This window comes from Balaenoptera musculus, chromosome 5, assembly GCF_009873245.2.
Source record: "Balaenoptera musculus isolate JJ_BM4_2016_0621 chromosome 5, mBalMus1.pri.v3, whole genome shotgun sequence".
Taxonomy (NCBI): domain Eukaryota; kingdom Metazoa; phylum Chordata; class Mammalia; order Artiodactyla; family Balaenopteridae; genus Balaenoptera; species Balaenoptera musculus.
The window spans coordinates 87,148,460-87,171,376 of record NC_045789.1 but is presented as its reverse complement, the minus strand read 5'-3'; the positions used below and the strand labels follow the sequence as shown (position 1 = coordinate 87,171,376).

The 22,917-nt window shown below is 35.2% G+C and overlaps 1 protein-coding gene across 2 annotated transcripts in view; it reads left to right on the top strand.

Annotated features, from left to right (window-relative positions):
- STIM2 (stromal interaction molecule 2) overlaps positions 1 to 22,917 on the top strand; it is a 162,440-nt gene that overhangs the window by 98,971 nt on the left and 40,552 nt on the right. For both annotated transcript variants that reach the window (XM_036853686.1, XM_036853687.1), the window contains exon 3: positions 2,423 to 2,537. In XM_036853686.1, coding sequence (XP_036709581.1) covers positions 2,423 to 2,537 — 115 coding nt within the window. The remainder of the gene's footprint in view (positions 1 to 2,422; positions 2,538 to 22,917) is intronic.

Here is a 22,917-nt window from a genome sequence, read left to right as displayed (position 1 = left end):
ACACTCATTCTAGGCTTTCTAGAGTAATTCAGTAGCTAGAATGCCACACCTAGTTTATATATGGTAATTAGCTTTATTTTCTGAAATATGTTGATCCCAAAGCCACAGAACTCTACTTCTGGGCTCTTTGTGTTCACATGGTAAAAAGAATTTCCTAGGACATTGTTTTTTTAATGTGTCACATAAATGAAACAGTTGCCATTTGTTCCAACTGACTGGACCATTTCCAAGACAGCCTTCCTCTCTGCTCTGTCAATCATCATGTTTTTCATTCTAGAATTTCTCTCTAACTCTTGGATCTCTTCCAAGATAGGGGCAGTTTCTGAGCATCTCAGTGGCAGATATTTTCCAGGTATATCTACAGGATTCTAAAAATGTCAGTCAGAAGAGGAAGAGGGATAGGCAGAAATAGGGAAATAGAAAATGGGAAATAGAAATAGATAGGAGGAGTGGAGGCAATGAGGCAGGTCCCTTTAAAAATAACTTTAAAAAAGGGCGTTTAGGGGCTTCCCTGGTGGTGCAGTGGTTGAGAATCTGCCTGCCAGTGCGGGGGACACGGGTTCGAGCGCTGGTCCAGGAAGATCCCACATGCTGCGGAGCAAGTAAGCCCGTGCACCACAACTGCTGAGCCTGCGCTCTAGAGCCCGCGAGCCGCAACTACTGAAGCCCGCGCGCCTAGAGCCAGTGCTTCACAACAAGAGAAGCCACCGCAGTGAGAAGCCTGTGCACTGCAGCGAAGAGTAGACCCCGCTCGCCGCAACTAGAGAAAGCCAGCACACAGCAACGAAGACCCAACACAGCCAAAAATAAATAAATGAATAAAAAAAAAAAAGGGGGCATTTAGGGAAAAAAAGAGTAAGGCATTGTTTAGAACAATATAATATACAAGTGCTAAAGGGGACCTTCTAGATTAGTGCTTTCCAGATTACCTCTATGGTGAAGAACCAGATATTTTGTTACCAGTTCATTATGGATAGGACCTGCATGGCAAGTACATTTACCTCATGCTTGGGGTCAAATTCTTTGAAAGCATTGTCTAATTGCTAATTCTAAATGCTGAAATTTCTTCATTTCTGTGTATATTCTACACCAGTGTCAGTTTGCTGATTGACACTAGTCTGCTGACCACATGCTGAGTAGTGGTTTTTTTCTAAAACTTTGTTTCTTCATTTGTACCCAAGGTTATTTCGCTTAGAAAAGTGAAATGATTTTCTCTATATTTCTCTACAGCTATTAAATTTTTCTTTTTTAGTTTCAGTAGAGAACAGCTCTACTCAAAAGTAAAATTTGGTCTTTTGTTTGAGGGTGATGTTCATTGTCAGTATATAAAAGTCAGAAAAATATGCCTCTAGGGTTTGGAGCTCTAAGAGATTTCTACTTTTTGCATTATGGATTTCTGAAATAAGCTTTTGTATGATCTTATAATTTTGGAATCAGAAAAAAAATTAATAAAGTTACCGAGTAAAACAATACCAAAGCAAGAAGGATCAGAAATATTGAGGTAGAAAAAGCATAATAATTTATAAAAACTATTAGTTTTATATAATTAGAGTATTGGGTTGATATGGGGAAAGTGTCAAGAGTTAAGGCCTAAAAGATTGTCAGGGACAAGATTGGGAAATGGTATGTAATTCATAAAAAGTTTGCTTTTTATTTGCTAGACAGTGAAGGGCAGTTGGAGAATTTTATATAATGAAGCAATACAGAGTAGGTTGGTTTTTAGCAAAGAAAATTTTTAGTGTTTTCTCTCTGTATATACTTTAAAGTAAGATTAATAGAGGATCTACTTCAGTTTTGTAAATACTTTAGTTCTAAACACTGTAATTATGTCTTTCAACTATAAGTAATGACTTAAAAGGTAGAAAATAGAAATATGATGCAGTAATTGAGGTTAGTATTTAGTGTGTTCTGAAATACCCCTGTCACTAAGTATTTGGTAAAAATGTATAATATTGAGGCAGTACATTATGCTGTTGAGCGTAACCCAAACTGCTTGGGTTGGAATCTCAGCTCTGACATTCATTATTTTTTCAACCTTAGGCAAATTACTTAACCTCTTTGGGCCTTGGTTTTCTTATCTATAAAATGGTAATACGTAATACTTTCCTTATAGAACTGTCATGAAGTTAAATGACTGTGTGTGTGTGCAGATATGATATATTTATTATATAATGTGCAATAGGACCTGATAAATAATGAGTTAAATAAGTACTTTTATTGCTGCTGCTGTTATGATTAGAAGACATCTCATTAAATAAATTTTATAAACATTTAAGAATAATGTGAGTATAAAATACCAAAAATGCACCAGTTATGATCAGAAAATTACCAGCTGCTGTATTTCACATTTTACTTTTTTCTGTTTATAGAGAATAAAATAGTGAATTTAAGTATACCTAACTTAGTGTTTTCTCTTTTATAGTTTATCAGAGAAGATATGAAATATAAAGATGCTACTAATAAACACAGCCATCTGCACAGAGAAGACAAGCATATAACTGTTGAGGATTTATGGAAACGATGGAAAACATCAGAAGGTAGGACTGTTTTAGTGATCTGAATCCCTGAGCTGCTTTTCTGAGCTCATTAATTGCATATGATTTACAAACAAATCAAAATAACATTTCTATGAGGATATTTATATTTTAGTAAATAATTGTTCCATTTTTTATTTTGAAATATGATTTTAATTTTTCTTAGGATTTATTAAAGGTCAGCCTGTTTTCAGTTAATTTGATACCTTATACTAGAATAAATAAGGTAACGCATGTCTGAGAGCTTAAAGTTGTAGAGCATTGTTTCATCTGTTAAATGGCATTATTATAAAAGGTTTGTCAAATCAACATGTGGATCCCAAAGTTTAATTTTTTTTTAAAATTTATTTTATTTATTTATTTTTGGCTGTGTTGGGTCTTCGTTGCTGCGCGTGGGCTTTTTCTAGTTGCGGCAAGCAGGGGCTACTCTTCGTTGTGGTGTGCGGGCTTCTCACTGCAGTGGTTTCTCTTGTTGTGCAGCACAGGCTCTAGGCTCACGGGCTTCAGTAGTTGTGGCACGCGGGCTCAGTAGTTGTAGTGCACGGGCTTAGTTGCTCTGCGGCATGTGGGATCTTCCCAGACCAGGGCTCAAACCCGTGTCCTCTGCATTGGCAGGCGGATTCTTAACCATTGTGCCACCAAGGAGGCCCCACCAAAGTTTTTTTTTTTAATTATGGAGAACAGTTCCTAAAATCTTTAGAAGGCAAAGTCTGCTGATGATAAAGACTGCATGATACAGTTGTATAATTTATATTTTATTCCTTTTTCTACCCTTAAGTCCTCAAGCTGTCTTACGGATAGTAATTTTTTAGGGCAGAAAGTGTATGGCCTAAAACCTCAACTTGATCCCCAATTGTAGAAAGCTACATAAAAAAAAAAGGTCTGTTAAGTTTTTTTTCTTTTTCTTTTTTTAGTAACAGTGTCAAACAAAATGTCTTTTTCCTAATGTTTCATTCTTTTGTCAAAGTCAGGCAATTATATTGTAGCATATATTTTCCTCTGCCAGTTTGAATAGTGAAATGAAATTAAAAAGAATCTGGGACAGATTACCAAGTAGGAGTATGAAAAAATAACAAAGTTTACTAGACTGTCAGTGGTAACATTTGGAAATGAGAAAATACAGGAAACTATTCCATCAACTCAGTATTTTTATTAATATAGAAGAAGGTTTGCTTGGGAGGGGAGGGATAAATTGGGAGATTGGGTTTGACACATACACACTACTATGTATAAAATAGATAACTAATAAGGACCTACTGTGTAGCACAGGGAACTCTACTCAGTACTCTGTAATGACCTATATGGGAAAAGAATCTAAAAAAGAGTGGATATATGTATATGTAAAACTGATTCACTTTGCTCTACACATGAAACTAACACAACATTGTAAATCAACTATACTTCAATAAAAATTAAAAAAAACAAAGGTGTTCTTATGTTTTTGTTTTCACTTTCTAAAAGAGGCATCTGATGAAATACTCTGGGAAGAAGAAAAAGAAAGAAGGAAAAAAAATACCACTGACTTTAATGAAAGATACATAGACTTAAAAAAAACCTCTCCATTTCCCTTCCCCATATTATTTTAAAGTAATATGAACTTGGGTAGGAATAGGAATAAATGAGTATAAGTTTCATGGGGGAAAGTGCTAGAATGGTCAAAAACTCAGTAAGACTATTTATATGAGATATCTCAGCAATATGTAGATATTAGTAAAGGACTTGGAGATCCAATGGAGTCTATTGCCACTAGTATGTTTTATATTTGGAGTTTGTGGTAAGCTGAATGGAGCCCACAAAACTAACTACGTTTGAATGAAGGAAAAAAAAGATTTGACCACTTCTCACCACCTGTTGTGCTACCACCCTGGTTCAGCCCCCATCCCTTTCCTGGATAATTGTGGTAGCTGCCTGAGGGTCTCCTTCTGTATACTTGTGCTCTTTTGAAATTTGTTCTTCACTTAGCAGAGTAATCTATTTAAGATATAAATCAAATTTGCTCAGTACCCTGTAATGGCTCAGAGTAAAAGTTAAAATCTTTACAAAGATCTGTAAGTCTCTACATGATCTGTCCTCTCCTGCGCCCTCCTCTCTTCCGTTTTCTGTCTTTTCCATTTCTCTCACTCAGTGTGCTCTGCCCAGATGGACTCCTTGCTGCAGGAATGCAGATGTCCTCCTGGCTAACTCGTTACCTCTTTTTTAGGCTCTTCTCTCCTTGAGGCCTACCCTGACCACTCTATTTAAAATTGCAAATTGCAAACCACGTCCCCCCCCGACACCCTCTTTGTCGTTTGGCACCCTTCTTGATCCCTCTTACTTAGCTTCACACTTTCTTTTCCCCATGTCAGGAATCAGCTTCTAAGTTATAATATAATTGACTTATTTGTTATGTTTGTCTGCCTTCTGTCCCCTACCCCTGAAAATGTTAGCCTCAGAAAGCAGGGTTGGGGGTGTCTTTGTCTATTTTGTTTATTACTGTGTCCCAAATTCAAGGGGATTCTGTCCTTAAACCCCATTTTGATTTCCCACCCTAGTGAGTTTTGTGGGATCTTTTGTGATCTATGAGATTGTTTGTTTTCAGCTTAAGGTCTTTTCAAGTTGAATAGCTTCTTAAATCTTTTTTCCTAGGCTTTCACCTTAATTTCCACCCCCTAAGATTTTACCATTATGGTGGTGAGAAGATTTCCCCCTAAGTCTTCAAAGAGTTGGCCTAAATTATCTGCTCTATGCTTCCTATTCTCCAAACCCCAGTCTCTCACATAACCTTCTTAGGGGATTAGGGCTTGGGAGGAAGTGTTTTAGGGCTCCTACTAAAACAGCTGCATGGGAGGGAAGAGAGAGGAGTTGAGCAAAATAAACCTCTGCTAGAAGCTTTATGGTAACCTGATTGATTTTCTCAGTGTTATTTTTCTCAGTTGATTTTACCATGTCATAGTCTTTTTATTTATTACAGGCTTCATGTAAAAAGGCAGAGCATTGTTGTTAGATCAGTGGTTTTTAAGTCATAGCCTGACAAGCCCCAGGTTTCCTGGAGGTATCTCAGGGACAGGGCATGCTAAATGTGTAGAGTTCTGCTTTTATCTGGTATATTCTGTTTCTGTTTAAGATTTCTCTTGGGAAACAAAAAGTAATTCTTCTGAAAAGGTTTGGAAATTGTTGATAAAGAGATTAGAATGCAATAATATGTAATTTAAGGTTGTTTAGTTGAATATGAATATAGGTACATACACACACATATGCACACACATGCATACACACACAAACATACAGTCATACTTTGCCTGTCATTGTTGTGTCTTCAGTGCCTGGAGCAGTGCCTTATTTACTTTGATTTTCAGTAAAGATTTGTCTAATGAATTGAATGAATGAGTGTATAGTGCCCCATGAGCATTGGATTCTCAGTAATTCAGTTCATACTTTGAGTACAGGCATTTCTGCCATAATGAAATATATGCATTCCTGGAAAACTTATGCTTTGCACAATTATGAACTTAAAAATTAGAATTTATGGGAAAAATCGGGGTTGGAGCAGACTACTGAAAACCTATGCAACGTTGTAATCAGAGCACTAACAGTACTAATAAAAATACAGGTAAAAAAGACGTGTTAAATTCCTAATCAGTAAATACTATAGTAGATATAGGACTTTACCTTACAAAATAATTAAAGATAACTTATTAAAAGGAGGTATTAGGTAGGGTTGAAGTTGCTAAATTATGAAGACAAGGGCAATGTGCACAAAGATGAGAACTGAGCAACAAGCATTTCTGAGAGCCTGTGGCCAGACTGAGCTAAAAGGAAGAAGGAATGGTGAGCAGACATCGTGTTCATAGCTTTGTTTTTCTGGTGTTCTTCATACTTTGTATCCATTTGCTGTTACTTGGTGGTGTAAAATGATCACGTGTGAAATGATGTGACTTTTACATTATATTAACATGATTCCTTTTTACCAGTTACATGTAAGCTAATTCATGTTACAGTAGCAATGAAGCATAATTGGTTGTATGTATTATGTGCTAAGCAGGCATTGGATCCTGGGTACTAAAGATGAGTTAAATGCGTCTCTGGGCTATAAGGAGTAAGTAGCTGAATGGGAAAAACAGAGTAAACAAATAATTACAACATGTGGTGAAATGTATAATACTAGAAGTAAGTGTAAGATATGAGGTAGCTCACTGGAAGGACTAATGAACTCTCTGATAGGATTATACACAGAAGATGGTATTTGCGGTAGGCTGTGAGGGTTGACCAGGAGTTCTGGAAGGGGATAAGGAGATAGACCATAAATGGTAGCCCCCATATAGCTCCTCCTTCAGTTACCTGAAAATTTGCTAGAAATGGAAGTTGAGGTAGCATACTAAAGGAGGTGTGTGGGCTTTCAAGCTGTACAAATTTAAATCCTGGCCCTTCTGTTTATGAACATTAAGACATTTGGCACATTTAAAAATTCACTTGTAAAATGCAATTCTTGTGTGATTTAAATGAGTAATGTAGTAAAAGTGCCTGGCATAATTCCTGGCAACACCTGATAGGCACTAAGTAAGTGTTGACTTACTTACCTTTGTAATAATGCTGAACGAACTAAAATGTTCAGCTCTATTTAAAGTTTTGTAAGGTTTTTGATTCAGTCTCTTAATATTCATCAATAAAATGAATAGCTATATTAGACTACATACTCACCATTGTAGTGTGCAATTCTCTGGTTTGTAAAATGTACCTGAGATCTTTATGGAATATTGTCAGTGGGGAAAAAGTAAAGTTGTGTTCCTCAGAAATTGATACTGATCTCATATAGAAAAATTTCAGCATGACCTGAATGTACTTTTTGTGTGTGTGTAGAGAATGCTTGGTTAGTTTGCACATGGCAACAGTCCAATACAAATGAAAGCTATTTAAAAAACTAGTATTAGATTTCAGACAGATTTTGATAAACTGGATCAGTTGTTAAAATTAATGAATGAGCAGTTAAATAGTAGCCAGCTACCTAATGAAGGAAAATATAGGTAGAAAATTATTGGTTATGTATAAGATCTAGGGACCATAGTAGATAAAAAAACTGATTAAGTAATGTACTGTTTTTAAAAATGATAGCTCATTGGGTTAAATAGTTATTTTAACATGTGACACTCATGAGGTAATCTTTCCATCCTGTTCAGCACGGGTCTTATCTTACCTAAGGTCATTGTGTAATTTTGGGCTTTACAGATTGAATAGACATCTGGAAAATTTGCTGAAGGTTTATTATTATTATTATTGTTTTTTGATTAGAAATTTAAAGGAACTGAAATTGTCTGAGAGAATGAAAGATGTTGGCCTTTAATGATGGATGTTTTGAAGTGTATATAAAGCCTAGCTAGAGATAAATGACCAAGAGTGTTTTCTTTCTGTTTAGGAAAGCAAAAATGTAAATGTTACATAAAGGAAATATAAAGGAAAAGAATTCCTGACTATGGGTGTTAAATTTCTAAAAGTAAGGAGGATTATAACTATTTCCTTTGTATAGATCCTTGATATTCATAAGGATTTTCTTCTGGGTGTGAAAGTATAAATGTTGATAAAATCTACCAGCTCTTTCATGTGTATGCTGTTGGTTACAATGAGACTGGAATGAAGAAAAATGTAAAAGGATCAGTGCACATTGTTTGACATTATCAGCAGAGTAACTCAAAATGTAGACCTTATAGATAATAAGGTAGCCATTATCTTTGTGGCGTCCATCAACACAATATTGTATGTTGTGTACAGTAGTAGGCATAGCAGTCACTATGGTGACTGATACTCACTTGAACAAGTAAGTATAAGATAAGGCCTTGTTTTTCCAGGAGTTTACGATATTGTTACATGTGCACAGATGAAGTGTTAAATAACAGTACAGGAACGTTTGATTAAATACTAGGTCAATGGTTCTATTGTGGGAGTTTAAGAGAATGAATAGATTTATTATGAGGAAGTCTTCATTAGGGAGATGACTCTTCAGCAAGATTTTGAAAGAGAGAAAATTTTCTTAGAAGTGAGAAAGAGAGAGGGATATACATACAGGTTAGCACATTAAAATGAGTAAATGAATAGGTGTAATTCCACACTTTAGTCCTAAATCCCTCAAATCAGCACAGTTTACAAGTCAGAAATGTAATTTTTTAGTATACGAGATAAGAATAAATCATTGTTTTAATATTTGTCTTTTGCTATTAACATGTAGTGCTTAACCTTTCTGTGTCTTGGTTTTGTCATCTGTTAGGGGTAAAGGTTGTCTACCACATCAGAGTGTTGAGGATGAAATGAATTTGTACATGTAAAGTGCTTAGACTAGTGCCTACTACATAGCAAGCGCTCAATGACTATCCGTTGTTACTGTTTTTGTAAGGCAAGTGTGAAGGTGGCACATGGGGGGGGATGTTGGAGACTAATATTTCTGAGTTGGGGAATAGTAGAAAATAAGGTTAGACAGGGAGACGAGACTAGTGAGCCTTGATGTTTAAGTCTGATGAACTGCTTTAAGAATGACAAGTAAGATTCCACTGATACACCAGTGCTTACCAAACAATAGTGATTGCCTGGAGGACTGTATTAAGGATGCTTGGTCTGTGCCTGGTCTCAGTAGCAAAGAAGGATATTACTGTAGAAATTACTGATTGGCAATATTTACTGTGTATGTGGGAGGTGGTGTAGTATATTGTAACATTTTTATCATCCTTGCACTAAATATTAGAAGCTATTACAGCTTCTTGTTTTAGAAAGTCATATAATATGAAAGAGTTATAGGATGATGAATTCACTATAGGCAGGAAAATCAGCTTTGATTTTAATGTAATGTGGATTTGAGTGGGAAGAATGAAGATACACAGATACTGAAGATACACAGCTGAAGAATATGTTTTCTGTCCTCCACCTGCCTGTCATCCATTACTGGAGAAAGTTCTGTTGACAAGTAATTAATGGATGTGATACTATCTGTAATCAAGATAGGTACTAGGCACTGTGGGTTAATAGAAAAAGAAGTATGTTAGTCTGCCTGCAGAAGTCAGGTAAGGCCAGAGGAGTTAGTTGCGTATAAAGGGACATTTACTTTTTTCATCTTTTGTCACCCTTCCCTGGGAAGGACTCTACTGGATTTATAGCTTTCAGGATACTTGTAATTAATATAGCACATTTTAAAAACACAAGGCACTTAGTATGCTTCAAATGCTTATGCTGTTTTATTAGCCCAGATGTTTAACACTTTTCAACTTTTATACAATACTTTTAGTTCTAGGAGAAGCAGTTGTTAGCTATCTATAGAGGTACTGGGTTTTCATTGTCCACAGAAAGTGGTTTATACAAGGGAAGGCCTGTCCTTGAGGTAGAGTCTGGTTTCAGAATGACAGATGTCATTATTTGCACCACTAACAAAAGTCTTTTTTGTCAAAGTTTCTTTTATGTAGAGAGTAGGTGACACGAACGTATTGTTCATTTATTCTATCAACCAACATTTAAGTGTGTTAACATGGGTTTTTTTCTATAAGAGTAGCATAAATATTACTTGATCAGTTGGTAAATTGATCATTTTGCAAACACTGCTTTATATTAATCAGGATTGATTTTTGGACTTTGTATAAAGTGTGTTTTTATTCCTTTATTATCAAATAGCTTTCTTTTTATTATATAATTATCCAAATGAATTCAGAGCACTCACAATAAATTGGTAATCTTTCTTAATCTTATTCTATGTTAGTATTTCGGTCTCTCTGTACCCTTAATTTCAGATCTCTTCATCAGGACTGTTTTGGTTTTTATTAGTTTAGTTGTCTTCTTTTCTCTTTCTCTTTCTCTTTTATTGTTGGCACTCTTCCTCTTTTACTTCAGGATACTTGACTTTTGGAGACTTAGGGTCATTGCATGTACTGATTTGCTGGGATTAATTATGACTTTTTAATCTATAGAAGATATTTGACTTTGAGATAGCTCTGTCTTCCTTTGTAGTTCTTTCTTGGTTTTGTTCTGAAATAGAGACCACCTCTCAGAATAGGATGCAGAGACCGACTGCCTGTTACATCTCTCTGTACTTTGGGCTTTAGAAAACTTGACAATTTCTATTCTGTGTGGACACATGAATTAGATACATTGTGAGCCTCCATTTTTTCTCAAATAACAAAAACCCAACTTTTATATATGCATCATATGATGATGCTTTTCTTATAATTTAAGGAAGTACTATTCTAAAATTGTTTGTGAATTTGCCTTATGGTTTTCTATATACCTGAATTATTCTACATTTCTCCTCTGCTGTGTTCACAGACTCAAGCGATACCTCAAGTTTGGAGTACAGTAACAGAACCTTCTGCAGAAGGTAAAAATGAGGGCTGTCCACTTTTCACTGTGATGGACTATCTAGAAAACAATAGGCTTTCTTGAACATCTTACTGTTCTTTCCTCCCTTACCCCACCAACTGGGAACCAGTTCCACATGGATGTGTGTTAAATTTTGCTTTACTAATCCTTGGCTTGGCAAGGGGGTGGGTAGGAGGACTCTGGTTCAAGTTCTGGTTGTTAAAATATATGTTATTGCGGGAGATTCACTATATCAAATTCTGCTTTAGGTGGAACAAATATTTTGTTCCTGCTCTTTTGGATGAAGAACTTGTTCGTTGGTAATAATATTTTCCTCTTCAAAGATGGTCAGTTTTACAAAAATCTTTTCTCAAACAAATTTTATGCTTACTTGGGTCTTTTTTTCAATTCCCCTGAATATTACTTAGCAATTTAGAAGCAACTGTAATAGAAATAATGCAAATTACAATGAAAATAAAGATTTCACAGATACTAGATAACCATTTCGATTTGAATATGACTTATTTCTAAAAATTCATTTCTATAATTCTGAAACATAATGTATACACATAATCTGTTATATTACATATATAAATATGTCTCAGAGGGAATGTATGATTAAAACATAGGATAAATCACATAGTGTTTATATTATGTCTTAAAAATCTTTTCACTCTGTGGATGGTTATGTATTCAGATAGGGTACAAAGTACAAATAATGTTTATTGTCTAACTTTCTCATCTGGTTAAGGTGCTCTTAAATAAGAGGTCCTTAATAAGCATTCCTCTAACATTTGGCCAGTCTTCTGTTTCTCTTTCTCTTTGCATCAGTGTGAGTTCTTCCGAGGTGTTGAAAATGGTGGACATTTAGATACTTTTGATTCAAAGTGTTTAAAATCAGCTGCTTACTTAAGTTATTAGTTGAATACTAAGAGTCTAGATCAGTCTAACAAAATGAAACAGCAAATGTCAGTTGCATTGAAGGAAATTAAGTTTTTATTTCCATCATCAGTTTTCTTTCCTTACCAGGTAATAGCTAAAAAAAAAAAAAAGAAGTATAAAACAGGTGTTTATCACTAGGAGCTTATGGCTGCTTAAAGGCTATGTTCTAAAACAGAAATAACGATATGGAGTTGTGATTCGCTCACATATAAAGGTAACATAGTTAGAGTTATATGAATTAAGAGTTCACTAAGAGAAGGAAAAGGAAAGAGAATAGCCCCTTGGGAATACTGCTAATAAGACAAAAGCAAAGGATTAACTAATGAAATAAATAATGGCCATCAGAGACATGGGAGGTGAATCAGGAAGGTGCACTTTCTTGAAAGTCTATAGAGGAGAGTTTTCAGGAAGTGACGGATGGTTGTATAGTTGAGGGCATAGTCCACCATATTGCAAAGTATCTGCTGAGAGCCCTCATGAAGAATCTTTTTTTAGTTCTCTGTAATAAGAATAGTCGTATTCCTGAGGGGATGATTTGTGCTTACCTTGTGAACCCTGTGACTGATTTTATTTCCTTCTTTGTCTACTTTTTGTAGCTTTTATTAAGGACCTCATTTATATTTTGTGCATGCTTTTAGTTTGGTTTTATTTCTCTGGCCCATTGACATCCTTCATGTTTTATTCTCTTTATATTCTATGAATCTTTGTCATTATGAATCTAAGTCATTTCTTCTCTCTCTCTCTCTGTCTCTCTCCCCGGGGGATAGAGAGAGGAGAGATGAAAAGTGGCCAGTAGCGCTAAATAGAGAAATACAATGTGTTGGAAAAAAGCCATTAGATATGACAAGAAGAAAATCATTAACCTACAGGATATCACTTTAAACATTGGTATGGGGAATTGACTCACATATACACATGGAATAAATCTTAAAAAAGATTTAAGTGGAAGCAACCCAAATGTCCATCAACAGATACATGGATAAACAAAATGTGGTATACAATGGAGTATTATTCAGTCTTAAAAAGTAAGGAAATTCTGACATATGTTAGAACATGGATGAACCTTGAAGACATTATGCTAAGTGAAATAAGTCAGTCACAAAAAGGCAAATACAGTATGATTCTGCTTATATGAGATACCTAGAGTAGTCAAAATCATAGAGACAGTAGAATAGTGGTTGCCGGGGGCTAGGGGGAGGGGAATGGGGAATTATTGGTTAATTGGTACAGAGTTTCCATTTTGCAAGATGAAGAGAGTTGTAGAGTTGGTTGGTGGTGATGGTTGCACAACAATATGAATACTTAATACCATTGAACTATACACTTAAAAATGGTTAAGATGGTAAATTTTATGTTATGTGTATTTTGCCACAATAAAAAATGATTTAAGAGAATGAGTAGATAGGAAGTAGATATATGGGTAACCCCCTATTTAAGGGGTAGGCAAGAAAATGGAGGAAATTGAATGGTAGTTACAAATAGGTAGTATGATCAAGTAAAGGGTTTTCTTAAGAACTGGTAGATCTGATTATGCTTAAAGAAAAAGGGAAGTACTCTACTGACATTTTAAAAAATTGAACATTTAAAAAAAATTTCATTTCAGCAAGGATTTTGTTCAAAAAGTACTACCACTGTGTATAAGAGTTGGAAGTTGGGATTACACCTTATTACATCTTAATGTAATAAATGTCAGTATTTATTTTCTTCATGGATAATTATGTTGGTTTATGGATTGAAAAGATATTGTTAGGTTAATAAAAAATGAATTTAAGCTAAGACAGGCAAGAAACTAGTTGACAGAATAATTCTTCATTGCTAGATGGCACTATCGCTAGCCATTTTCAAATCCTTCGCAGAATTTACTTCCCGTGAAGAATTTGAGTGACAGTTCTTTTAAAACAATGCCTTGAACTTTTTGGAAGGGGATAGAGGTGGGCTAGGAAAAGGGGAAATGGGAGGGTGAGTGATTAGAGAGGGGAGGCCCAAGAAATTCTTTACCCTTTACATATGCTTATTTGTTTGTTTGGTTTCTGAATTATATATTGTAAGAATATAGAATTCTAACATCCTTATTTTCCATGTTTTGACCAGTACCAAATATTTTGTGGCAGAATTTTAATGATAGTGCTACAGCTCTACTACAATGAATAATAATAGGTTTCTGTGTGCTAGCTGCATACCCACTGATCCAGAGCCTGTGACCTTAGCAAAGGTAAGCATATCCCAGATTGCAGTGTGAGATAGTTGAAGATTGATCTGCTTTGGTAGTTGTTTAAATTTCTGTCATCTGTTTTTAATGAGCATGCTCAATTGCATGAATCTGACCATGACTTTAGACTGCATTCTTTTAGATGTGTTATTGGAAGCTTTTGAAAAAGGGAAGGTTAAGTTTTAAGTTAGTGGATATATGTTTTAGGACTATGTCTAGATTCTTTGAGTGTTTTTCAGGAATGCCCCAAAAGTAATCACTCTAGTTTCTAATGGAACCTGCACTATATTAAGTACTGGAGGCTGAATTTATCACAAAACTAAACGCTTAATAAATTACTGTGCATAACTGATTGTTCAACATGCTTTGTTGATTGGCTTGAAATTACAGTATACTGTCTTCTTTTTTTTTTTACTACAGAGCTTTATTTTAAAGTTTGAGCAGTTTATATGTCTTAATAAGTCTTTTTTTAGTGGCAGACGATAAAGAGAGAGACTCAAATTACTTCAAGTAATGGGAAATTTGTTGTAAGGATACTCTGTCATCAATGATTTTATTAATTGCAAGTGACTCACTGGCATTATTCTGGGTTTTGGGGATAGAGCATTGAGCAAAATAGATATCCTACCTTCTTGAAGTTAGCACTCTTTTAGGAAGACAGATAATGAACAAGTTTGCATGTGTGTGTGTGTGGAGATATATACACACTCACAGGACTGCTGGAACAGATTAGTGATATGATACAAGTAAAGCAGGGTAATACATGGTCGGTGACTAGGTAGGGTGGGGGCTATTTAAGTAACGTAGTCAAGGAGAAACTTCCCAAAGAGGTGATATTTGATTATAGACCTGAGTGATGAGAGAGAGTGAGTCACAGGAAGGTCTGGATGAAGTATATTCCAGGTTTAGAGATCAACCAGGCTAAGACTCTGTGGCTGGAATGACCTCAAAGTATTTAGGGGACTGTAGAAGGCTGGTGTAGCTAGATGGTCATAAGGAATGGGGAGAGTGGTAGGAGACAAGTAAGATCACTGGGATAAACAGGGGCCAGATCTCGTAAGGCCTTGAAGGGCCTAATAAAGAATGTGGGATTTATTTTAAGTATAATGTCAGTATACTTACTGAAAGTCTAGCTCCATTTAGGAGTTTCGAGCTAAGTAATGATGTGTGTTCTATCTTTTGAAAAGATTATGTAGTTACTGCGTGGATATTAGACTCTGGAGAAGAGAGGCAGGAGTAGAAGTAAAAGGCCTGTTGAGGGTCTTGCGGTGAGCTGGTAGAGGGAGGTAGCAGAGAGGTCTGATTTGAGATATAGTTTGAAGGAATAGCTGGCAGGATTTGCTGTTGGATTGGATTTAGGAAGTTGATGGGGGTGGGGACAGGAATTAAGGACGGTCCCTAGGTTTTATGTATCTGTGGTATTAAAATTTCTTGGAGATGGAGGCAATTAGGGAAAAAAGAAGTTGAAACAGGCTCAGTTGGGCCTGATCAATAATGGGAAAAAAAAAAAACTTTGAGAAACATGGAGATCACGATGCAAAGAAGTGAAGGACTGAATGCTGAGAGGAGAAGGATCCTGGAAAGAAGAAAGAAGACGTGACCAGTGAGGTATGAGGGGAACTGGGAGAATCTAGAGTGCTGAAGTATATGAAGGAAATATTTTAAGAAAGAAGGCATAGTCAGTGTCAGATGCTCCAGAAGTTTGAGTAAGATCATGACAGAGACCCGCCATTGGATCGGCAAAGTAGAGGCTGAGGTTGCTGCTGGTGATCTCGACAAAGCAGTTGCACTGTAGTGGTGGAAGTGAACGTCGGATCGGAGTGGATAAAAGAGGAAGTGCAGACAGTAAATATTGTTGACTTTCAAAAGGAGGAGAAGAGAAGTGGGGCTGTGATACCTGAAGATAAATATGATATGAAGGCAGTTTTTTTTTTATTTTTTAAAAGGTGGAAATATATAAAAGTGTGTTTATTAATGGAATGACCCAGTTGAGAAAAAATTGATGTAGGAGAAAATCAATCTATATTAATTAAAAACTATATTTAACTTAAGGAAAGTGTAGGTATGTAGTCAGGGGCTTAATCCACCCTGGTTATCTGCATTTCTCTGTTTCTTTCTGGATTTTGCTTTTATTTTCTCCTACTGCATTTCCTAGAGGCTAAACTCTGTGGCTGTGGGCAGTTGTAAACTTACCTTTTCCCAGGATTTTGACTAAAGAGAAAGGAGTCTTTCCTGCCTGCTTTAGTTCGAAAAAGTTCAGGAAGTAACTGGCTTAGGTCATGCGGCGATGTCCTCTGATTACTTCCTTTTCTGACCCCCTTTCCCTGGTGATCATGAGTCTTGTCTCAGAAGATGACAGAGAGAAAAGGGGTACCTAGTTGACAAACAGCTGTAACAGATTGATGAGCAAGAGAAACTAGACTTTGGCAAGAGTAGGTAGAAGAAAGGCTTAAAAGGTTATTCTGGATCCAGAAGTAGGTGTGTGGGGTCTGGCAGCATGGGTCACAAGATGTAAAATATAGTCACTCCTTCAGAAAATCTGATATGTTCTTGACATTTTCAGGCCAAAATTTTTGGACTATAAATGGATTTTCTCATATACCTCTTTTTTTCCCACTCTGAATTTTATGATGAGTATATTATTTCCCAAATATAGATGCTTTATTAAATCCCATTTTGGTATTTTAATTAAATGAGCTAATACAACTCTCATCGCTGGACACTATATCAGTAAATTTTGCTCTACTTCTACCCTTTCCAAAATCTTCCTCGCTGTTACAAATTTTCAGCTCTGCACAGCTCTTTTTACTTTGACAAAGTGAAACCCTGACTGTGTTCACCTAGATCACCAGACATGTGTATACTGTGCAAGAGGAAACATAGGTGTTTTTAAAAGCATCATTGGAGGATCAAAGAAGTGAATTCGAGGAGGCAAAAACTAGGTGCTGTCATTCTGAGTTAGTTTGGAAATCTTGAGAAAGTGATGCCCTCCAGATACATGTTAAGTTTAGGGAATATATGATTCTTGGCACATGACATAAACACCCCCAAAAGGCAAATAGTATTCATCACACTTAAGTAATATCTAAGAATACCAACTACTGTTCGCAACTACTGGTAACTTTACTGTAAAGAGCCTAAGAATGTAGAAAGTTTTTGCAGTGCTGTGTCTTCATGATGTCCTAGAGTTCTTATCTTTTGAGTTACTCATGAATTTTTGCCAAGTGAGGTCTTCTCAGTAGGGAAAAGAACAAATATAACATTAGAGAGTCAATGAATATAAAGTTTATAAAGGCGTCCAGAGAATTGTCTAGGGAGATACGCTTTTATGAAATTATAAAAAGTTATTAAATTATAAGTAGTTATAGGCAGTACTTTGCTGTTATCAATTCTAGGAAAAGCAATACTTTCATGAGATTTAGATTACTATAAGAAATGGAAGTTTTATTTAGTTTACGGTGCTGTCTTCATTTTTTATATTTTTTAATGAAAAATTTGGATAATATTTTTTCAGAAATTAATTTGATGTCGTGATTGTCTTTCATTTTCTTTATATTAATAGGAAGCAAGGAGCAGAATTCTCTGAAATACCAAATTGGTGTAATATTTTTATTAGTAGCATTTGTGTAGACTGAAGACATGGATAAATTACGAATAGATATGGTATTTGTCTTCTGGAATGTAAGAATTTGTTTATTTTGCAAGTAAATTGGTTAGGCAGGACTTAGAGGTCACTTCTATGGTTTTTGGTTTGTCAACACTTCCATTAAAATAGATACTCATTACTGACTAGAAATAAGAGGGCAATTTATAATTTAAGTAGAACTCTGAATTTAATTATTTGGAAATAACTTGTTGTTTTGTCTCCAACACTGTTTCACCAGAGTAAGCAGATTTACTTTCTTCCCCATTGACACAGCTGGGGCCTGGAAAAAAAAAAAAAGTTAAAGCAGGAAAGCGCTTCTGGATCTGGGAAATAAGTCAATTTCAAGAGAACAAAGAAATATAACTGGGAATTATTGAATAGACAGTTAGAAAAGGCACACACACAAAAAAGGTTATTTCAACTCCAGCTCTACTTTTACAGTAGAGAAATAGTAAAGTTCAGATGTTTTATTGTTTTAAACCAATGTAGTCACGATGTTCCTAAAAAAAAAAAACTACTTAAATTTCAGGTTATTCCTGAATGCAACCAAAGTTAAGAAAAGAATTGGTCTTCTTTAAAGTCTAGTTTTCAAAAGTATCATAAATATTTTTGTAGTAGTTTATTATTAGTTTTTTTGCTAAATAAACATCATAAATCTGTACTAGAAATTTCCAGTATTATGAATTTAGGATCTTACATCTTTTCAACCTGGTACTAAATGAATGTTGAACAACAAGTAAACTTTTTATGGATTCTGAGGCTTTATAATCACTGAGGTCTCTCATCTTTTAGTTACTGGTATCTTGCGAAACTCCAAGGTACAGCTGTCCTTTCCTAGAGAGACAGTATTCCATAGAAAGTGTGGAGCTTGACTTCCTAGATTCAGCTCTTTGTGTAACACTTAGTAAATTTTTTTCCCCTTGAGCAAGTACCTTAATCTTTCTGTCTTTAGCTTTCCCCATCTGTAAAATGTAGGTAGTAATAGTACCCACCTTAGAGGATTGTGTTGAGGATTAAATGAGTTAATACATAGAGCTTAGAACAATACTTAACAGCTAATAAGGGCCTAATATTTGCTATTATCATTGTTAGTGTTAAAAGATTACCATACTTTCTTGAAGAAAACCACAAACTACAAAAGTAATGAAGTTAGCAATTATTAGAACTCTCTGCCTGCATAATTGAAAAAGAAAGATTATTAATGCAGTTTTTTTAATTGAAAGCAATTTCAAATTTAGTGAAAAGTTGCAGGACCAGAACAAAGAACTCATATACACTTTGTCCAGAGACCCTCATTCCAATTTTGCCTTTTATCCTCATAATGACCTTTATAGCCAAAGGATCCAAGAGTATTCAGTTGTCCTGAGTTTGTAGTCTTCTTTAATCTGGAACAGTTCCATAGTATTTCCTTGCCTTGCATGTCTTTGGCCAGTAATTGTCAAAAGTGTCATTTTGTAGATTGTATCTAAATTAGGGTTTGTTTGATGTTTTCATATGATTAGATCCCTGTTAGGCATTTGGGCTGGACTGTCACAGAAATGATTCTTTTCATTAAATTCTTTTGATTGGCACATGGTGTCAGTTTGTCTTATGTGGTGTTACCTTTGATCACTTGATTAAGATAGTGTCTACTCCGTTTCTGTAACTGTAAAGTTACTTTTTTCCCCCTTTGTAATATTTTGTGTGTGTGTGGAGAGAAACTTGGAGACTTTGTAACATCACATTCCTCATATCACTTTCACCCACTAGTTTCAGCATCTGTGAATGTTTCTTGCCTGAATTAATTATTACTCTGATGGTTGCCAAATTGTAATTTTTCAAATTCCATCATTCCTTCTATTTATTAGTTGCATTTTATTATAAGGAAGAAATTTAAACAGTGTATTGTCAACATCTTGTCCTGTGAAAAGGGTGGGAGATAACAGACATATCTTGAAAATAGAAATTGGGAAAATAGTGAATCTCAAAATCTTATAACTGTTCTGAAGATTGATCTTCAGCATTTATTCATTTATATCAGCATGGACTCCTGGATTTGTTGCTCTCATTATTTTAATGCTTAAATTGTCCCAGCTATGGCTAGTGGGAAGCCTTTCAAGCTGGCTTTTCTATTCTTTCATATGTATGTCTCTATCATTTTTTGAGCTTTCCTTATATTCTGGCACAAAAAGATGTTCCAGGCTTATTTTGTTATTTCTCAGCCCTACCCCTGGAAACAACCATTTCTCCAAGGAGTTCTGGTTGCTTTTAGTTGAGGTGGTATTTAGAAACCAAGATTTGCACACTAGGTGTTCTCATTGCTACTGAGGTATTATTCCCAGGCCTTCTCAGTGGACAGAGTTAAAAAACACACACACACATCTCTATTTACTTCTCTCTATATATTAAAAGTCACGAGTTCTCACTGATACCTGTTACCAGTTCACATTGATACCAGTCTAACACTACTGGATTAATTCTAGCTGGTTAATTCTAGTTAACTTCTTTCCCTATTTGTATCTCATTTCACTGACTATGAAACACCTAGCTCTGTTATCTTCAATATATTTTCTAATTTGCTGAGTCCCCCTGTACATATTCAGTCTCTTGACACCATTGGGCTGCTCCCTCACTCAGGAGCCTGCCTTGTAGGGACCTGGTGTTCCCATTGTCCTCATTAGGCAGACTCTGCCCACCACTAGCCTATCGTCCCATCCTCACATGGAACCCAGCTACTGCTGGGCAATTTGAGAATTTAAAAAGACTTTGGAGAGAAGTCGAGTGAGCACTATACAGTGACATTGTATTAAGGAGTTCGTCTTTATGAATTTATTTTTATCACTGAAGCACATTATTCACATTTTTCCTTCATCACATAACTCTAGCTATTGACAAAGGTCCCCTGTGAATGGGGAGGCTATTTAATATTTTAATGTTTCAATCATTGTGTCAGTAGTACTCAGAAAACAAGTGAACTTTTCCTAAATTGTTTTGGCATTAATAGTAATGAGTTAAACCACTACTCTATATAGTAGTTGAAACCTAAATTGGAAAATGCTATATACCAAGTAAATGCAGCTAATAGCATTTGTGAACTGTTAGAATTTTAAATGCTACATGTACTAGAAAGAGTCATATCAAAGTTCCTAGGTAATACTATCTTGAGAATGCTTTTACCGTTGGAATTGGTGAATATTTCTATTCTAGGAGAAATAAGGATTAACACGTTTTGCGTGTGATGTCTCTTCTTACCTGGAGCTGTGTGACAAGAAGCTGTGAAAGCTCCAATTTTAGCTGGCCTTTGATTTAATACCCTTTAGAAATAAGGTATTTATTAACTGGGCTTTGTGTTCATTTTTGTTGAACTTCCTCTTAAAGTCAATACATTTTCTTACATTGAGCTTTATGTTAGTCTTGGTAATAATTTCTTGACTCTGATGTTTTACGTTTATTTTATCTAGTGCCCAGGAGTAATTACTGTGCACTCTGTAAATATTTGTTGAATATAAGAATCCCAAGTCACCTGTGCAGATAGTCTTTTGAAGAAACTCCCAAATTCCAAGAGGAAAAAAATTGAGCATTTTTGAAATCTTAATAGCAGAAAATTAAAGCAGACATTTGTAAATATAATAATTATAATTATAGAATTGTTGTTCAACATATTCTTTGAAAAGTAGCATCCTTTCTTTTTTATGAAGCTTAGCCGTACTTTTGAAAAAGTTTGTTGCTTTATCTAGAAATGCCACTCTTTTTAAAGTGAATGCAAAGGTGACATTTTCCTGGCAGCCTTGGTTAATAAATCATTTTGTAATTCATTCACTCATCTAGCAAGTATTAATTGAGTTCCTAAGAAACATCTGCCATTCCACATTTGTTTAGTGCCTGCTGTATTTTTGGCATTGTATATATAACATGTTGGGAATATAGAAATGAATAAGAGATATTGTCTGCCCTTAAAGAACTTATTTTCATTTGATGTGAACTACTCTTTGTAGTCTCAGTTCAGTGTTTTAAAAAAAGAAGGTTGAGGGCTGAGTGTAAAATGGAAGATGCATAACCAGAGATTCAGCCACTCTGTCCCTGACATCTTCGATGACATCGTAATGAGATGTTTAGGAAAACTTGATTAAACATTTAATTCCCTTATAGCTATTGAGTTCACTGATTTTGTGGACTTATTTATAAAGAAAGCAAATTCCTTGAATTTACTTATTTATTATAAGTAACAATATTTATTATATTATGATAATAATTTACATTTGTGGAGCAGTTTTACCATTCCTAAGAGTTATTTCCACACACATTTTGTTAGTTAATCTTCAGAACAGTCATACAACTTTGAGACTCAATGTTTCTCCAGTTTTTGTTTTTTAGATATGTCTTTGTTATCTTTCATCATCTTCACGAAACTAGGTGTTGATGGTATACTCCGTTTAAATGATAAGATTGCAGTTTACAACAGGAAAAGTATTAAAGCCTTCCCTTAGTGTCCATTGTACCACTGTTGGAAAGAGAACACCTGGTAATTTTTGAGTTCTGAACATTCAGACATTTACCAATATTTATCTAGAGTGTCTAAAAATTACATGTAATTCTTGCATGGTAAAAGGTAAGGAGCTCATGAGAGAAAGTGTGTACTTACTTCTCTTTGATACAACTACTAATATCTACTAATGTCTAGACTTCCCAATTTCAGGGTGTGGCTTTTAGGTGTCCAAATATAGCATGGTGCAGGAACTTAGTCCTGTTAACAGAGACATGCCCCACTGACCACTGTGCAGATGAGGCGCTCACGTGCTGATTCTGTTCTAAAGATAAGCCTCCCTTGACTGTGCTGAGCAGCTGATCATCTGAAGTCTCACTCAGAACTGATACCACAAAGTCTATAAACCGCCTGAGTTGAGATTAAGTGTGGAAAGCTTTAAACATTTTCATTTTTTATATTTTAAAAAGTTATTTTTTTTTAATGTTTATATTACATTTAGTTAAAGTTGCTTTTCATCGAAGTCCTGCTATGTTGAACCTTTGGTTAGTTGCAGTTTCCCCAGATAAATTGTCTGTCACTGTAAGAACTTCTGAGGCTTTTGTAACTTAAAATTCTTAGTTGAAATTGAATTTGGAGAAGCTGTGAATACTGGTCTGCACCTATATTTTAGAAATTAGTATGTCACATAAACATGCCAGTAATTCAAATATTTTTCAAATGACAAATAATTTTTAGCTTGTGTATCAAAGTAGCTTCAAAATATAGAACTTGTTTTTATTAACCATTTCATATGGCCAGCTTTAAGTATAGTTACTTT